At 48.6% G+C, this 18,778-nt stretch overlaps 1 protein-coding gene across 3 annotated transcripts in view; it reads left to right on the forward strand.

Annotated features, from left to right (window-relative positions):
- LOC108940581 (zinc finger protein 407) overlaps nt 1-18,778 on the forward strand; it is a 107,006-nt gene that overhangs the window by 37,361 nt on the left and 50,867 nt on the right. For all 3 annotated transcript variants that reach the window (XM_029259940.1, XM_029259941.1, XM_029259942.1), the window contains one exon: nt 14,686-14,760. In XM_029259940.1, the coding sequence (XP_029115773.1) occupies nt 14,686-14,760 (75 nt within the window). The remainder of the gene's footprint in view (nt 1-14,685; nt 14,761-18,778) is intronic.

Consider the following 18,778-nt stretch of genomic DNA (forward strand, 5'->3'; position numbering starts at 1 on the left):
ACAGTCAAATTTAAGAAGGATTTTTCAGAACGATGTTTTATCCAAGATGATGGTTATTTTGATGGAAATGAAACTGTGTGATGGCCGCGCACTTTCATACTTGTGTGGAATGATGAGTTGGGGCGGCAGGTGGCGTAGTGCTTAAAGCCCTTGCCTTACAGTTTGAAGGTCCTGTGTTCGAATCCCTGTTTCTGCTGTTGTATCCTTGAGCAAGGTACGATCAGTGTAAGCAGCTCAGTGTAGTAACCCCTAGTAGTGAGAGTACAACCCAGTGTTTGAAGTTTTCTTGGAAAAAGTATCAGTTGAACAAATGTTAATAAAAGCTGAATTAATTGGTAAAAATGAGCAGCGGCGTAAAAAAAAGAAAGAAATTCGCATGCCTTTTCAAGTACCGTGGTTCATTTTGCAGCCTCGGCTTTTTGCTAGTCGAAGACCAGGTAACGTCCCAAAGCGCCGCCGAAATGAGAAATAAGTATTAATTTCATCACTTTCTCCCGTCTTCCCTGCGTGGCAGTTTTGCTCCCTGTTTGGTTTGCAACTCGAAGCCGGTAAAAATCACGGTAACTATTTGTTTTGGAGGGAAAAGGGCCTCGGCGGTGCAGCCCGGTGCAGCCGCCCACCTCCCACGTGGGGCTTTTGTGCCCGAGCGCTTTCCATCTTGACGAGTCAAATTCATGTTGCGGTTCGGTATTTCACTCTGGTTCCTATTTATGAAGGAACATTTAAATTGTCTGGAAGCACAAATGTTCCCATGAGTGGAAAAATAGAAAATCACCAACTGAAAGTCGTAGAAAAATCCAAATCCGAAATTACATGGACTGTGTGTGCCACACATTCACTTTTTTTTTTTTTTTTTTTTTTTTTATTTTGGGCAGAGCTTTAAAGAATTCATTTGGGTCCGTTTGACATGCTGAGCGTAGAGCTCCGGTGTCGACCGGTCTCCTCGGCTTGTGGACACGACTGGGACAGGGAGTTCGTTCGTAATTCATTTTGTTCGTAACCGCAACGTTTTGCTTACCGCTAAGTTACGGTCCACAAAAGCTTAATAATGTGGAGGTCCCTCTATTTATTCACTGCTCAGGCTCTGCAGCAGTTTACTGTCATAATTTATTTGTTCTACTTATGATAATTGCACACCAGTATAATAAATAGGAAGGCGTGACCTTTGAGGTGTATAAAAATTCTAACTAATTTGAGATGTCTGGAAACAGAAATCCAGGCTCTCCAAAAATCCTCTTCGCTGCCCTTCTTTGACTCATTTGTCCCATAAACATTTGCAACGGTCCTCATTTCTCAGTGATCGCTGAGGAGCATCAGATGTGAACGGTGAACACTGTGGAAGGGAGTTGAATGAAGGCGCTCCCTGTTTGCGCTGCTGCACACTACAGTTGTAGTGCGTGGCTAAGTGGGGAAAATGTAGTTAAAAATAAGTGAATGAGAAGAGCTACCCGTGGGAACGTTGGGAACTCGGCCGTGCGTCACTGGAAACACCGGCGTACGGAGGCGTCGCACGTCGAGCAACACTCTCCAAGGCAGTCCGGTTGCCGCCGCGTTCGCACTAGTGCGTCTTCGGTCTCGCGTCTGGGTTTGTGTAACCCGTTGCCGGGAGACGTTTCCTCCAAGCGATTTGTGTGCGGCGCGTGAAGCTCCACGTCGTGTCGCTCCGTACCGCCGGCCGGCCGCCCGCACGCGGTCCGCTTTGCATTTCCCCGTCGGCCTCGTCAGCCGGAGCCGGCATATGGCAGCGCGGCGCACCCCCCGGCCGCCCTTTGGTAAACACACCTGCTGCTGTGGTTGAACCCGAGACCCGGGAGAGAGAGCATGTGTTTACATTTGCTGCCACACAGATTGCGGTGTCTCACCCCGGCGTGTGCGCCACGGCGGCCACCGAGAGCTGTTCCCACACGCAGACGATCGAGTAAATCGAGAGTAAGTGCTCAGCTGTCCGTGCCGGGCACCGGAATGGCGTGTGTTTACTGTCTTTGGTGCTTCTCCTACTGGAAGAGCATTGGCCTCACGAAGGCAGCTTGCTGATGGAGTTGTAGCGAGAAAGGGGGCAGCAGGGGGCGTAGTGGTTAGGGCCTCCTCCTGTAGTAGCCTTTTTTAAGGTTCTTGTTCTGAATTAAAGCAGAAAATTAAAGGTTAATAATAATAATGATAACATTCAAGATACACAGGACAAGATGTCATACCCCATGCGTATATTACAACGGTTGAACACAGAGACCCAGTCCAACCAACAACATGAAGCCACAGAGAACACCCTCCAGCGTAGCCAACATACTGTACATCTCCATGACCCGAGACCAAGGAGCTTAACCACCAATCCACCAACCAAACCAAAACCAACAAACCCACCAAACCCACCCACCAATATTAAAAAAACTTAACATATAAACTTATTATTTTTTTTATTTACACTGTTCTCACAATAAAGGACAACATGCAGGTCATTTCCCAGGGGTTAGCGTGGCATCTGGTGGCCTTTTACCTTGCTGTATAAATGAGTAAGTCACTGTTGTCAGTGACCTTGGAGAAAAGTGTCAGATAAATGAATTAATAGTAATGACTGTGTGTGTGTGTGTCTGTGTGTGTGTGTGAGAGAGTGTTCTTGTTGTTCATCAGTGTTTTTTGTTCAAAGCCCCTGGGGTCAACCGCCCTGTCTATGGGATCAGGGTCCCGTGTAAAGAGAGAGCGGCGCGACAACAAATCGATGGAGACGCGTCTCTGAAACCCCCCACGTGGAATGAGTAAAGAGGAACGATTCGCCGAGCGACGTGCCACACCTCGCCGGTTCCCCGGCCTCTGAGGAACGCCGCTCATTACTGTGCTGTCAGCAGCGGTGAAACAGTAGCTTTTTATTTAGCGTGAGCGTGTGCGCCCCCCCCCCCGGACCCCTCCGCCATTGATTACCTGTAGTGGCGAGTAAGTGTTACTGCGGTTTCCTCGTCTCGCCACGCTCTCGTGACCCGCTGTCCGCTGCCGCCGCCGTCGCCACGCTGGCTGTCGCCACTGCCATGGAATGATTGCGGTAATGTCAAAAGGCCGTGAAGCTAGCCATGTCACACACGTATGTACGCGCACACGCTACCCAACTCTCAACTGCAGTGTGTAAGTTTGTAGGAATCCTGCGAGTGCTGATCTGTCCTCCTAAGTAAGGTATCTTAGTGAAGTAGTATCTCAGTCAGGTTTAGCGGTGTCTTTTAGTTGTTGTTATTATTATTATTATTAACCATTATTAACCATTATTTATCTGACGCTCTTTGCCAAGATGACTGACAATGTGAGGTCTGCACACTAAGCTACTTATCCTGATTTACACAGCAAGGTAAATTTTACCGTGTCAGTCCAGAGTAAGTACCTTAGTCAAAGGGTGCTACAGCAGGAGCGTGATTTGAACCCAGGTCCTTTTCATAGCTGGGAGATATAGCTCTTACCACTGCGCCACCTACTGGCACCTAGTGGATATTTATTATCTGCTGTGTTTAAAGCAAAGTCCTTAGAGTACAGTGCAGTCCAGTCATTTTCACCCAGTTGAACACGTTTGATGCCCTATACAGGGCCTCTGAGTTCCAGCAGATGGGCTGAGTCGTCCAGGAGAACAAGGGAGCTCAGTGTTAAATGGGTGAAATTTCACACTGACAGAGTGAATAATGTGTAAAGCTGCTTGTTGGCTCTGCTCAGCGAAAGAACCTCAGATCGTGTGACAAACTGGGCTCCTCGTGTCCGTCTCTCCAACCCGCAGCCCTGAAAGTGGCTCCAGCTGCGGTTAAACAGCGTTTGGTGTGTAAATCCTGTTAGCGGCTGCTAATTCTTTGCAAATAATTTTTCTCAGTTCCACGGCTGTCCTTGTCACACGCCTCCGAGTAAGAGCGTCCATCGTTTTCTGCGGCGTCCGCACTCAGCCGTGACCGACCTCCTGTCGGGGACTCGAAAGGAGCCGTCGGCAAGACGTCATCCCGCAGGTCCCTGCGTCACTCCCCCCGTCTTCTCCGTTTCCGGCCGACGTGTTCGTGCACCTGCCACGCGGCGCAGGACCGCTGCTCGCGTCGCGGTTGCTGGAGGAAGTTTGACGGCCGGACGTCTCCGGTCGGTGGGAATCGCGTCAGCGGGTGGCGGGTCATCCTTCGCTGGAGATCAGCGGCATAACGGAATCGGAGCCCGAGCGTTCAGGGCGCTGGCAGTCGGCCTCTCGCCTTCGCTGCTCGCCGCCGTCCCGCGTTTGTGTGTTTGGTCACAGGGTAACCTGCGCTGTCCCTCAGGGGACCACCACCTGGGCTGGACCGGACCTCCAACCCAACATGACTTCTTAGCTGGACATGTCCTCTTGGCTTTGGACCCTTTTCCTCTTGGCAAAATCTCGGGAATCCCGGGGCTCTCGAGGCTCAAACTTGTTCCAGCTGACCCGTCCTGTTAAAGTCACTTTTGCAGAACTCGTGCTCCTCGGGTCATGAAGGGGTTCCGTTCCAACAGCCCCGTTGCGACTCAGAAGTCCCCTAATATTACATAAACCATAAGAGACCATAAGAACATATAAACAACGATCATCTGTGATGCTACATTGTGCTCTATAATAGGGCTTTGCTGTATTTTTTCTCTAACATTATTCATGCTAAATTAAAGCTAATAGAGAATAATATTATATAAATGTACTACAGTCTTATTATTAGTCATTTTTGCTTTTGTTTCTAAATGTGTCTTTTGTCATCTGCTTTTTTCAGCCACACCAGAACTCACTTTTTCGCCTGCTAGCATTTTTACATGGAAAAGTAACTCAAAGGGAATTGCAAATGAAAAGTTTTGCAAACAAAACAAGAGTCGCAGCTGGAGACCAAACGCTGACCGAGAGCCGACAATAAGAAATATGCGAACAGCAGATGGAGCGTCGTCCTTGCATGTGTGCACCCAGAAATAATCCGTTAAGTCCGGGTGCTTCTCGGTCGCATTTGTTGTAACCGGAGGACGACCCGTATAACACGCACCCACCTCGGGCCTGTGTGTCCCATGCTGTGACGCTGGTGTTTGGAGACGGGACGTGGTCGCTCGGTCGTTCGGTGGCGCGTTGTCCCGGGGACGGCTGCCCGGCCCCCGCTTCGCCGTCGAAACACGGCAGCGACCCACGCACCTCCTCCTCGGCTCCGCACCTCTGCCTCGCGCAGCGTCTCAATCTTTCCCATGCCAGGAAGAATGCTCCGGAAGACCATTAAACTGCGGCTGTTTCAAAATGCAACTAAATAGATAAATATGTTAAAACAAAAGAAAAGAAAGGAAAGGAAAGGAAAGAGCCCTTTGTGCTACGCAGTTTGCGCGTCTTAAACGTGTGTGTAATTCATCGAGGTGGGAGCGGCCCCAGGCAGTGATGAATGGTTTCTCTCTATGAAATTCCCCATCCAAGAAAGCGTATTAGTTTTTACTTTAATTACCCGCACTAGTAATGTTTCCTATCCATAACTGTCGAGGAAATGGACTCCTCGCCTGGCAGAGGTTGCGTCCCGTTTGCTCATCCATCGGCGAGATTGTGGACCCCCTGCCTCCTTCCCCCCCGCACCCATCTTTCTCCCCGCTGTCTTCCTCCCTCCACGCTCACACACCACATCTTTCACTTCAGTATTTGTGTTCCTTGTTTTTATTTCTTTTTTAACTGAGAAGTTGAAAGTCAGCGTGAGGCCGCAGAACTCACGCACGACTCCTCTGCTGTGCGGCAGCAGCGGCAAAGTGCTGGACCCCCACGTCGCGCGGCCGCCGCATCCAACCCTTCTCGACACCAACGAAAGAGGCCGTTTTGCATCTGGAACGGATCCTAGATGGCCTCCGCTGCTCTGTGCCGATGCGCAGACGGAGGCGGGTTGTGAACGGAGCCTTGTTGGACCCTACGACATAATGGGAACCCATCGCATGAACTGTAAAGAACAGGGGACAAACCCTGACTGTTAGTCTCAGGCTGCAGCATCGCACACGTTGCAGATGGTAAAGCCGAGGCTGTTCCCTGCTGTTATTCTTTTTTTGCTCTCTTACCTGGAGAGGTCCACATGAGGTCATTTAAAAGTATTAGCCATGAACAGCGTGACCCTGCAGGCTGGAGCTGCTAAGTTTCAGCACGTGGAGCGAGTCGTCCGGGAGACGAGTGGAACTCGGAGCACAAGGGAGCTCTGTATAAATCAGGGAAATGTCACACTGACAAAGTGAGTAATGTGTGAAGCTGCTCGTTGGCTCCGCTCAGTGAAATCGTGTCATAAACTCAGTACCTCGTTCTCAGCCCTCGGCGAGCTGGAAACCAGTGTCCAGTGAACATTTAAACAGTATGTGCTGTGACCCCCATGACCCCCTTGACTGGCCACACTTGCATTACTTCCATGCCTCCAGAGAGAGGAATGGGTTTGAGGGATTCAGCAGCTCTGAGGGACAGAGGAAACTCATTCTACCACCTTAAGGATGATAGGAGAATGGGCGCACTGTTGCTTTTAGACCCTTGTGAGTGTGACCACAGGAGTGGAGGAGTGCAGTGCTCTTGCTGCTGGGGAGTACATGAGTGATCATGTTCTGTAGGAATTGGAGTGCAGATCCTTTCACTGCCTTGTAGGCTGCGGTGGAGCTGAGCTGAGTAGATTGTGGTCTGAGGTACGAGTGTAGCTTGCCGGTGTTGTACAGGAGGTGTCTGCAAGATCTGGTTACTGCTGCATTCATCTTTTAATTTTTTTTTCTCTTCCGTACTTCTTTCAGTCATGAACTTTGAGCAGTTCAGGACTTGAGCACTTTTAAGAGTTACCTAAACCTAAAAGTGTCTCGGACAAAATGAGCAGCATGAAAACATGTTTAAAAGGACTTGGACATCCTAGAGCTCTTTCTGTGTGTGCTATGTATAAGTGTACACGCGTGTGATGTATTGCACATGTGTTGCATAATTATGAGCATGCATAAATAAATAAATAAAGGCAAATGAGGGAAAGGTCGGCCTCATTTGCATGTCTGGCTTCGTTAGAATATGCGAGGCCTGCAGTGGGCTCTTTAAGTGCCCAGGTGATGAATAGCCGGTATGTGGAGAAGGCAGCTGTACGTGTGCGTTTGTCACCCTCGTTTGCATGTCCCCTTTGTTCATCCCTCCTTTTTTAGCCGTGTTTTAGCGCACTTACTGCGGTGAGCGTCCGCGAAAGCCCTCTGCGGCCAACAGCTGCGAGCTTTGCAATTTAAATGGCGCTTCTTCGTCCGCTAAACGGCGGAGGGGCCAAGGGGCCGGCGCTCGGGGCGACGAGGGTTTCGAAGGGGATGTAAATGAGCCGGTCAGATGAAGCTGTCCTAATGAAGTCGAAATGGAGATTATATTGCAGAAAACGCTCGTCCCACCTCACTTTGCCAGCTGTGCTGTCCTAGGGGCGGGCCGGTCCCAAATACCAAATGAGCTGCTACCATGTGGCCGAATTGACAGAACACAAATGGCAGCTTTTGTGCAGCTAACAGTAAGAACTCCTGCGCAACAGCCTGGTTCCTTAAGGGCTGCGCCACCTGCTGGCCCCCTGAGAGTATGCCATCAGTTGTAGGTTTGAGTTGCTGCTGCTTCGGTGCCTTCAGGGGGGAGGGAAATGTTTGGCTGTAAGAGTGAACAGCGTGTCCAGTGAAAGGTGCGAGTGACTGTACCCGTAACCACCGTAAGTACCGTAGCCATACTGCATTAATCAACTGGAATACCGTGCTTTGTGAAGATGTAGCTAATTAGAACTAAACAGTGATTTCTGTTATACATCATTATTGCCCATGAATCTGTCCTTGTACACACTGGCTCCTCAAGTTATCAGTCACCAGTTACATATTTTTGAAGATACAGTCATTTCCAGCTGATTTATGCATTTATAATAATAGTTATTTTATTAATTACATTTTATTTGTGTGTATTGTTTGAAAAGATTCAGCAAAGGGAATACAACCTGTGTGCACTCATTGAGCCTTGAACTGATTTAGCTTTAACGTTAGTGCAACTTGAAGTTGTTAAAAATATTTAAAAGTATTTTTGCCCCATGTGAGAGGTTTGCAGAACAGAGCCAGTGAATGAGACCGGGGTGCCACTGTTATTAAGCATTTATTGTTGTCACTTAGCCATGAAAGTGAGGTCTCAGTTGTGTTTGTAAGACGAGCTCCCAGCCCCCACGATATGATGTGTGCAGGTGATGTAGTAGTTAAGGAGCTGGATTCCGAGTCCTAAGAGGGAGCCTTCAGTTGGACCCCTGAGCTGGATAGTGTCCTGTCGGGGCAGACGTTGAGCTGCAGGGATGAAATGGTTCCCTTCGTAAATCTCGCCTCATGCAGGCGTCCGCTTAGCCGCTGCAGTGGAAACTGGTGACACGTGGTCCTTCCTAAGTGGCCTGTGTGTGATCCACCGAGCATGTTGTCGGCGTCACTGCGCCGCTGAAGAAGCGACCTGCCGGAGAGCTGCGGGTTCAAGGGGGGCGTTCGTCTTCTTGTCGGGTCTCGTGTTGAACCGTGTGAAACCATCCACGCTTTCTGTGCCTCGCCGCGGCCTTTCAGCGGCAGTACAGAAGGGAACTCGCAGCAGCTTTTTAAGTTATACCTCCGTATCGCTGATGTACTTCTAATTTCACTACTCTGATGGCAGGACACATGTGCGTTGTGACGCCGCTCTCACTCTGCTCTCGATTTGTGTCCGAGTTGCCCGAAGCTCACGTTTTCCCCGTAACTTCCTCCGCGTTCGGGGTGATTGACGACTTCGGCTGGTGAAATATTCATGGAGGCGCTCAATAGCGGGAGGCAAGAGAAGGATGGAGCAAAGTCACCGCTGATAATGAAGAGGGGAATCAAAGGCGCCTCTAACAGGGGATAATTTCACTGCTCCAATACTCTGGGGTTCACACAAATACAGGAGGTGTTTCATACTTTGGGGAACATTTTTTACATTTAATTTGCTCTCCAAGGAATGGGAGAAACAGTAAGCAGTAAACACACTTAATTATTAATGGTTTTCATTTTTTTCATCATGGCGGCTCATCTGAGCCTCATGTGGCGGTTCCTCGCGGTACTGGAAGTGAATTCGGGCCTCTTTGATTCGCTGACGTGAGCTCTTGAGCTCTGCCGCATCTCGTTTCCTTCATGCCTCGGCCACAGCCCCGCGGCACTGACCACCGGGAGCTGCCGTTGGTTTCAAACCCTGCTCGGTGCCATCTCCATCCAACAGAAGAGTCATTATTTATGTTGTCATAACAAGTTTGATTTTGCGTCATGAGCAATGCCGACCTAAATCCAGAACTGGATTACAGGGTAGTGAAGATATGACCATCTTCCCACTGTATTTCTACTTAATTGCTGTGTCTTCATCTATGTATCTTCTGAAATTCACCAGCAAATCAAAAGAATGCAACGTGTGTTTACCCAGAGAGCCGATAGATGGCAGTAAAGAGTACCCCGTCAGAATAGGAGCGTGAGAGTGCTTTTTGTGCAGAAGATTTAATTGTATTTTGATCAGCTGAAATTTTAAATTGAAAACGATAACAAGCCTATTTATTACAGCTACAACCAGGACTTTTATGGACCAAACCGTCAAATAAATTGCTGTGGCCCCCGAGAGGCGTCAACCAGCTCGCACGTGTTTCGAAACCTGCCGGGGACCTGGTGCCATTACTGTCCGTGAGATGAGTCCGGATTTTGCCTCCAGCTGGGGCACAATTGTCGAACAGGTGTGGTCTTGCACGGGCTGGAACGCCGACTGAAATCCAGGTCCGCAGAACACCGTACGCATTGTTTCCCAGTTGCAAAATTTCAAGATTCTGCAGAAAATAGTGCTGCTTTGTCCAGCATTGAACAGAGCGGGTCTCCAGAACCCCCAGATACATGACAGTGTGAGCGAAAACAATAAAGAGGGTTAGAAACAGGATTAAAATATAGTTTGGTCGGTTACTGCAGGCTGTTCAGCTCATTCAAAGGTTTTACGCTCATGCTCATCCTGGGGGAGTGAGCTGATCGGTGGCCACTCCTGCACATCGTGGGACTCTTGGAGGTACGTCTTGGATTAGACGGGCCCTAGAACGAGGAACCTCAAGTCAAGATGCGGTTTCAAACCTGCGACCTGGAAGCCTCAGGGTGGCGGCGGACACCACCAAGCGGTCCCGCCGCCCTTAATGACGGCCGTGTCGCGTAAACGGCTCCCTGACGATCCTCCTTCCACACAAGTACATCGGGCCGCTTCAGCAAAACCTCAGTGGCCTTGAAGCGCAGCCGTGCTAACGGTGGCAAAGCGCTGAGTCGAGGACGGGCCTCTTTTCTGCACGTTCACGTAAGACAGAAGTACAAAATAAGACGACGGTCTGCAGTTGTGACCACAGAGCAGCATCTGGGGAGAAGAAAAAAAATCAAAAAAATCCTTGAATGTTGCATAAAACAATGACAGTACACGCAATCCGTCAGGCTTCCTCCTATTGTCTATAACTATTTTATAGTTCCGTCTCCCCTTTTATATGTCCCCGTTTAAAGGATATAGTACCTAATGACTGAAGAGACACTTGTTATATAATAAATAGTGGAATATCAGAGGCAGCTGTTTTAAATCGCAGCCTTGCCGCAGCGCAGGCTCTCTAATTTACACTTTCACGCCTGTTAGTGCTTCGCTTCCTGATTTATTTGGTTTTGGAGAAGTTTTGTTTAAGCGGGATAATGAGCGGGGCTGCTCTTTAATGATTTAGCACACAGCCACAGGGGGCAGTTGCTGGGGCTGTTGGGGGCAGAGAACATATATTCTTCCTGTTCTAAAAATCAGCACGGAGGGAGGAGACGCCTTCGCTAACGAACTGCGAAAGGCGCCGCTGTCCTGCCCGTGTGGACGGAGGCACAGGGACACGGGATGTGGCGATTGGACCTTAGAGGCGCCTTCTGTTGCGCCTCCCGCTCTGTGTAGAGGGGTGGCGCCTTTGCTCAGGATGGTATAGCTGTGGGCACTTTTGGGGCTCACATCACTTACCTCATACTGTAGTCTTTTCTTCTTCTTAATGCTTCTGCAAAACCACACATCTCATCAGGCTCTTTATAGTATTTATAGTAATATTGCAATTGGCTGATGCTCACAATGTATCATCTTCTTTCACATTTTACCATAGTAGTGATCTTGTCACAAATAAACTTTAAATTTGCTTGAGTAATTTTTTTTTTGCAATGAAGAACAAGTTATACCAGTACAATAATGCATTATTATTTCAGCTAGAGCTGCGAAGGGAAGGTAATGTGAAAAATGCTCCAGTGTGAACCGGAGCAAATTCACAACCCAGCGTGTTTGTCTCTTCTGGAGACGCTTGTTAAAACACAATTGTTTGGTTGCATTTGAAGTTTTTGTTGCAGAGGTGCGAATCCTGTCTAAAAATAGCAAAATAATCACTTTAACACTATTACTCCTTTATCTTTTGTACAAAATGTGCTTTTAAGGAGGAACACCTGCATGCATTTGAGGACCTCTCAGGGTCGCTGTGTTTGTGGGACACAGTTGTTGTAGGTTTAAGATTTTATATCCAGTGTGATACAGAGAAACGTTTTCTGAGAGTCAAATTGTCCGATTTGTCAGAATTTGTATACGTTTGTTTGTCCCGATTCCTGAACTTGAGTTCACATCCCAGCCCTGCTGTAATACACTTGACCGAGACACTCAACTGATACAATAAAAATTACCCACCTGTTTAAATGAGTAAATCAGTGCACGGAGTGTAGTGCACAAATGTTAATTTGCTTTAGCGACAGGGATAAGTACAAAACTAATTAAAAATGTTAATATAGCAGGAACTGTTGTAAAATCCAGCCCACGTTGCTACCTGGATCCTCGCTGGGTTGTCGCCGCCAATGAGACCCTGTTCTCCATCATCCTGTCATCTTTAGTAAGGACTTGCAAGTGACTGTTTCAAGAGCAGGGTGAAGCAGCAGCGAAGTCAAACAGCAAAAAAAAAGGGTTCGCACGTACAGATGTGTCTGTTTAGTGTTGCGAGGGCCGTCTGCTCTTGTAAAGCCCCTGACAGTGATCGACAAACAAAGAGGCCTCTGTCAGAGCGCCCTCAAATCAGTCCTGTTTTGCGTTGTGCTGTTTCCAGGCAGACGTGGTGCGCTGTATATCGACATGCCGTCAGGTCCCCCCACATCTCGCGAAGCAGTTTGACTGCTGCTGGCACCTCCCAGCTCGAAGATCCCGCCGTGCAGCAAGTCGGCCCCCGCTTCTAGACCCTGCTATTAATTTAACCCATTGAACCATGAGCTCCCATCAAATGGCCACTCTGTTGGAGGAGCCAGGAATCTCACATCTGCAGAGTGCATGCTGGGAATGGACCGGCTCACCCAGCAGTTATCTTGGCTTCCATTGCCATTAACTCTAACACTGCTGCGCTTTGTGGCCACAGTGGTCCTTCTGAAGGAGAACCGCTGAACTGATTTTTGTGTGGCGTCCATCCAGAGTCTAACCTCTTGTTGTATGCAGTCTTGAAACATTCCTATAGCATTCCTGACAATAAAACAAGGGATCAGAGAATGTATGTTTAAAACCCTCCTTCGTGCTCACGATTGAGCCATCCATTGAGTTCTCAGTGAAGTCTTCTGACCAGCCCATGTTCAGACCTTTCTTCAAACCCTCTACCAAGTCTTCCAATAAGTGCCTTCCATAGTGTCCTCCACTGAGTCTTCCGTCAAGTTCTCCACCCTTCATTGAACCCTCCAGTACGCCCTGCACTGAGTCTTCCACCAAGCATTTCACCGAGCCCTCCACTGAGTCATCACTTATGCCCTCCATCATGTCATCCGTCCTGCACTGAGTTGCCCACTGGCTTTGTCAAGTTTTTCACCAAGTCTGTCATTGACTCCTTCGTTTTCCCCTCCGTTGAGTCCTCCATCAAGTCCTTCATCGAACCATCAGTCCCTCCTTTAAGCGTCATTCAGGCCTTCTTTCATGGAGCAGTCAGCTAACCTCTCCCACCCCCAGTGCCCTACATCCCTGTACATTCCCTTAACCGCTACAGTGGAACTCCCGTCTCTTGTAGGTGAGGTCTCCGCGGCCCCTGCTGTAATGAGGCATGGTGCTCCAAGGCCTACGGTGAATGCAGCCCCAGCTTTAGTCCTTCGGCTGCTGCTATGGCAATAAAACAGCAGGTGGACATGGTCATTATCGTACGGCGGGAGTGGCTGGGGACTCGCGCTCATCCGTTATCCTTGCCAACTGTGCGACTGTACCATATTCTCTTTGAGTTGTTGGGTGAAAACACGAGCGACGGCTGAAGTCGTACCACGGAGCTGGAAAGGTGAGGCGGGGGGGGGTGGTGGCAAGTCATGCACATAAATTGTTGAGGCATTTTTCACGGGATACATCACTGCTCCTTTCTTGGCCTTAGAGGGACATTCTGATGGCTACATATCAGCATTTAGAGAAGAAAGAGAAAATGGTATGTTAATGATTATTTACTATGGTTATTTACTGTAAAACTTTACATGCTTTTGTGTCAGAAATTTGCTTTATGTCAAATGCAGTACTTTCATCTCAACATGTTTCATATGAATAAATGTATTATCAATATACAGTATGTACAGTATATAAGATATGAATGTGCATATTGCAGACATGCAGTCATGTTCGTGTGTGTGTGTGTGTGTGTGTGTGTGTGTGTGTGTGTATAAAAGAGCGCCGACATCTCCCTTGGCTTATCATTAAGGCTTCACTACATCATTATTTTGTTCATATTTTTGAAGATGTGAAGCATGTCGATTAGTTAGAGGGGGAAACAGGAAATCTGAGCCGTTCTTTTTATCTATGATGGTATTATCAGCCTTCCCCCCGGCTGAAAAAGTCTTATTAGTTAAATTTATTGAGAAATTGATAGAATGAATGGCATCATATAATATCCTTTCATAATAATAATCAAGACACAATCATTAGGGGAGAAAAAAGACCAAATTATGTAGTTGCAGTCTCTCCCCCTGCCCCACCCCCGACCCCAAGGCAGCTCGAGGGAGAGATGTACCGTGGTAACTGGGCTATGGTTGTGGCCCAGTGAGGAGTTCAGCAAACGAACAATGTGTTCAGGGACACAGGTGGCACCCGCTGTCCTGCACGTCACCCATTGGATGAGCGGGGTGACCGCTGGCTTGTCCCATGTGCACCGCGGTACAGATCACAAAGCGCACCGCTGTATACTGCATATGTACACTGCATATGTACACTGCATACTGTGTCTTTCATGTGTATACGCAAATATGCAAATGAGGTGTCTTGCCTTTCAGCACTTAGTAATTAAGTTTATGAAGGACAGCTGTAATATATAATTAACAGCAGTGTTTGCAAGCCTCTTTTGTGCTGCACTTTAAACAATGAACACTGAAAGGTTTAGGTAGCACTCAGTGTTTCGTTATAATCATCATCATTTATAATAATAACAACAATAATAATAAAAGGTTTTTTTTTTTTTTTTAAATCTATGCATGCACTGTTGTAGTTACTCTGGAGTTACCCAGAATGCCTCAGTGATTGACCTTGCTCTTCTCCTCTGTTTACCAGTGTACTTCCAGGCATCTCTGTCTAGCTGGATTCACTGCAGTGGGGGGAGTGTTTTGAATATTGAATATTTATACACCTTTATACGTCTTGATGGCAATGCAGAACAGTACACAGTCTCTGTACACTGATCTTGCACTTTCTTAGTGCCCCCCTGTTCTCTGTCTCCTCTCTAGGTGGGCCTTTGTGATGAAGAAGCACCTGAGTACACACCTGCTGGGGAAGCATGGCGTGGGACGTCCCAAAGAGAGGTGAGAGGTCATGGGGCGGAGCTCAAAGGGAGGTGGGGTAAGGAAAAAAACCTTTGGACTTCTGCGGTACGTATCCAACCAGCGTTTTGGCCTGATCTCGGACGGGAACCTAACCAGCGCAGTGTTACTGTCTGTCTAAGGAGGATTTACCCGAAGAAGCATTTGTTTGTTTTATGAAATTATGCAAATATATGTGATGCCGCTCTGCCAGCAGTACAGCTGTACGTCGCGGCGCAGCGACGGTCCCAGCTCGTCCCGGCCTCTTAGGAGGAACCCAAATCAGCACAGACAGCTGAGTTCGTAACGCAGATTGTTTATGAGCAGCTGAGCTCTGCAGTTTGACTGATGTATGCGGGGACGGTAATTTATTAAAAGTAAATTCATGTAATCGTGCTTACAGCTGTGATGAGCCAAAAGAGCGTGTCAGCCTTGTTGGAGCGCCGCTGATGGGAAAGGACAGCGAGGAACAAAGACGAATCAAACCCTGCAAAGAGCACAACCCAGGAAACTTTTTAAACGTGTGTCAGATCTGTAGAAGAGGCTCACCGCTGTTAGAGTTGCACTGGAGTTTGTGTGTTTGTGTGTGTGTGTGTTGAGAGGTCCTGAACAAAACATTCCCCAACAGTCCAGTTTTGGCCTTCACGCTGCGGGACATGTCCAGGGAGGTCTCATCTCACCTACTGGAAACACCAGGGATTGAGCAGTAGGCAGATGATGAGCTGCTGACGACGATGATGACGATGATGATGATGATGATGATGGTGGGTGAAAAAAGACTTCAGTCGCTGCAAATGAGTACAGAAGAACAGGTCGTTCGAGGTTTCCGTCGTCAGAAAACCGGCAACAAGCTGTCGCACCGACACTAACGTTAGGTCAGTGTTTCGGAAAAAAATGTAATGACGTCAGTGTAATTAATTTGTTTTCATCTGGAGCATCAGGCAGCCCTCGACAGCCTCCGCCGTAACGCGTGTCTCTTCACTGCACATCTATTTGCATTTGGCCTGTGGGTGGGCTGTCAGGAGAGAAAAGTGACTTGTCTGTGGGGAGCGGACAGGACGTGGCCCTCACCTGTAGGCAGCCAGTTACACATGGATCTCGTTTTTTGTCTTGCATTGCAAAGACTACCGTTACGGCAGAAAGTTCATATGGGTTCAGCTGCAGGAAAAGCGACGGAGCCCAAAGGTCTTAGAAGGGGAAGCGGCGTGAGAGAAACTCCAGTTTATTCATGGTCACTCATGTACTGCTTACGTACTAATGTGCTTTTTGGACTTTGGATGGGAAATGGTTGAGAGACCCACTGCTCTGCAGTCTGGTGTTGTCCACCACGTATGGCGAGATCACACCTCATGTTCCCATTTTCTTTGGCCTGAGGCTTGCTGCCTGGGTGAGGGTGGACTCTCGCTTCACCTCTGGGTCAGTGGTGATTTGAGCAACTCACATCCATCCCCTAGCCCTCCTGCGCAATGTCTCTATACCGTGGTACAGCCAAGTGGCTTGGAGGTCCCGAAAACACGTTCATAGCTTGCAGCGAGTGAAGGACCGCTTCATGATATCCGACTGTTACTCATTTTTCTTAACTCGGCAAAACTGATGTTCTCGAAAATTTCCTTTAATTAATATGTTAGGAGACTGTAGGTATTAATAAAGCAACAGTGCCATATGTTCAGTGTGAATCTACATATATTATTCACTGAAAACCTTCTGTAAACTGTTAATTAATGTTTGTTGAAATCAAAGGTAAAGATTAGCTCTGATACACGATTAAAACATTTTAAGGGGCAGTGATCAAATTCCTGATGTCCTAATGGTGTACCATGTCCTTAAGTACGGCTTTACAAAGTGATGGACCGGATCGGATATGGTGCTCATGCCGCCAGGGTGGTTGCTCTGCGTGTGTGTGTGTGTGTGTGTGTGTGTGTTCCACCTGCAGGGTTGTACGGGTGGGGTGGTGCACACAGGGGAGCCAATGGCCTCTTTAATACACTGATCAGATGGAATACGGATGGGCCAAATCCATCATTCCCGCCGCCGTTGTCTGCTCCACACACTGCACCACTAATGGGAATGGGGGGCGCGATGGACCGCACCAGGCGTCCGCTCACCCCCCCAATACGGGGAGACACCGTCTTCATCGTCCGAGGAAGCTCACCTGCATTCCGGCAGCAAGTTGTCCGTTAGCTGTGTGTTTTCCCTGTACCTGGGGAGGTGCTGGGGTAGGTGTAACCAGATAGCCTTTACCTCATATGGTGTCACAGCCAAAATCAACCTGCACCGAGCCTACAGCAGCCCTGCCACATCGTAAAGCCCACAGGTTGCTAGAATTACATCACCAGAATTACCATGCGTGGGGTTCTAGTGCCAGAGTAATGAGGGAGAAAGGTTTATAGATCAGCAGAGGCACTGAGATCAATGTCGCTCACCCTGAGTTCATTCTCCTTATTATGTGCTCTTTAATAAATTCAGTTTTACTTACTGCATTGGTAGCTTTCTGAACGAGGAGTGAGTGCCTGTCAGGGTGGACACCGTAGCTTTGAAGGACTTCCCAATGGCTTTCATGGTGCTCCTCCAGGACGTTCACTTTGGAAGCTGGAGCAGAGCTCAGTTCGCACCGTACAACACGGTGTCGTCGCTTCCCATGCGTCCCATGGACAGAATTTATCTTATCATTAATTAACCATCATATTTCCAACGCTGTGGCGGTTAATTAGCGGAAGGTCGTTCGGGAGGCTTTATTAGGTGGAACAAATTTGAGCGGCGTTGAGAGGGCGCGTACGGCAGCCCCGCCCCCTGGCGAGAAAGCCCATCCCGTGATTGATAACTGCGCCAGTTTGAAAGCCTGGAGGATCGCCATGGCGACTGGGGACGGCTAGGCGGGCAGTGATCGCCAACATGCACCCGCTGGCAGAGAGAGGCGAGATGGATTACAGCACGGCCCGTGTCACGAGAACGCTTCATCACAGGGGCCGCCTCTCTTATTCACCTGGTATTTTTAGACCGTCGCTCTTGCCTCGGTCAAAAAATAGAGGAGAAGAAGATGAGGAAAGTTGAGGGCTGCCTGGTTTGGTGGGGGCGGACTTGTGGAACGTCGCTCTTTTTCCTGTTCTCTGTTCTCCGTTACCCTAATTTGAACAGACAGGACTGGTTTCCCCGTCTCTACAATAACAACACTTTCGTTGTTGCTCTCGCGGCTTTTTTGGCCACAATTTCCGTAAAGCGCTGCAGATGACCGCAGCCGACCGCAGCCAATAAACTGCTGTCACATGACAAATCGCAGCCAATGACGTCCCACCGACTGGGGGGAGGCTGGAAAGGGATTGGGTTCCTCGTGTGGGTGAGGGTTTCATCTGGCATCCAGTTTTGTCGCTGTTCACGGTGCAGCGGTGCAGCAGTGCATTGTGGGACGTGCAGAGAGTCACTAAGCTCATGTTAACCGCAGGTTAAACTTTTCTTTCCTGATAGACGGCCTTGACCTCGTCTTAATAGGACGTAATTGGAAACAATTTCAAACGGGCTCCGAACGACCAAATAATAACAACTGACTTCTTTCACGCCTTGTTTTCTTAAACGACGGTAAAAAGACCCTCGATTAGTTCCATTTGCACACGGGAATAATAAAGCGTTTGAAGAAACGCACTCCTCCGACATCAGATGGATGTTCGCAGTTTCCCAAACCGCACCACTGAATTACACAGTCGTTACACTAGCGGAGTCTCCCTGTCCCCCCACGTTGTTATTTCATTATTTATTGTTTGCTCGTTAATCTCGCACTTTTCTCCACAGTGGCACCAAAGTGTGAGCTTCGTACGCTAAGATACTATTTACTCATCGTTTTTACCGTATCGTTCACCGCGAGTACCTCGTGTACAGCGGACGGGAGAGGGATCTGAACCCGGCTCCTCCTCAGTCAAAGCGGCAGCTCCGTCCACCGCGCCACCCGCTGCTCCCCACGTTCCCCCGTTTCCCCCCAAATCTGACACGCCGCGCTGCGAATCTCCCTCGGACGCTCGTCGCCGATACA

The sequence above is a fragment of the Scleropages formosus genome, chromosome 18, assembly GCF_900964775.1.
Source record: "Scleropages formosus chromosome 18, fSclFor1.1, whole genome shotgun sequence".
NCBI classification, from domain to species: Eukaryota; Metazoa; Chordata; class Actinopteri; order Osteoglossiformes; family Osteoglossidae; genus Scleropages; species Scleropages formosus.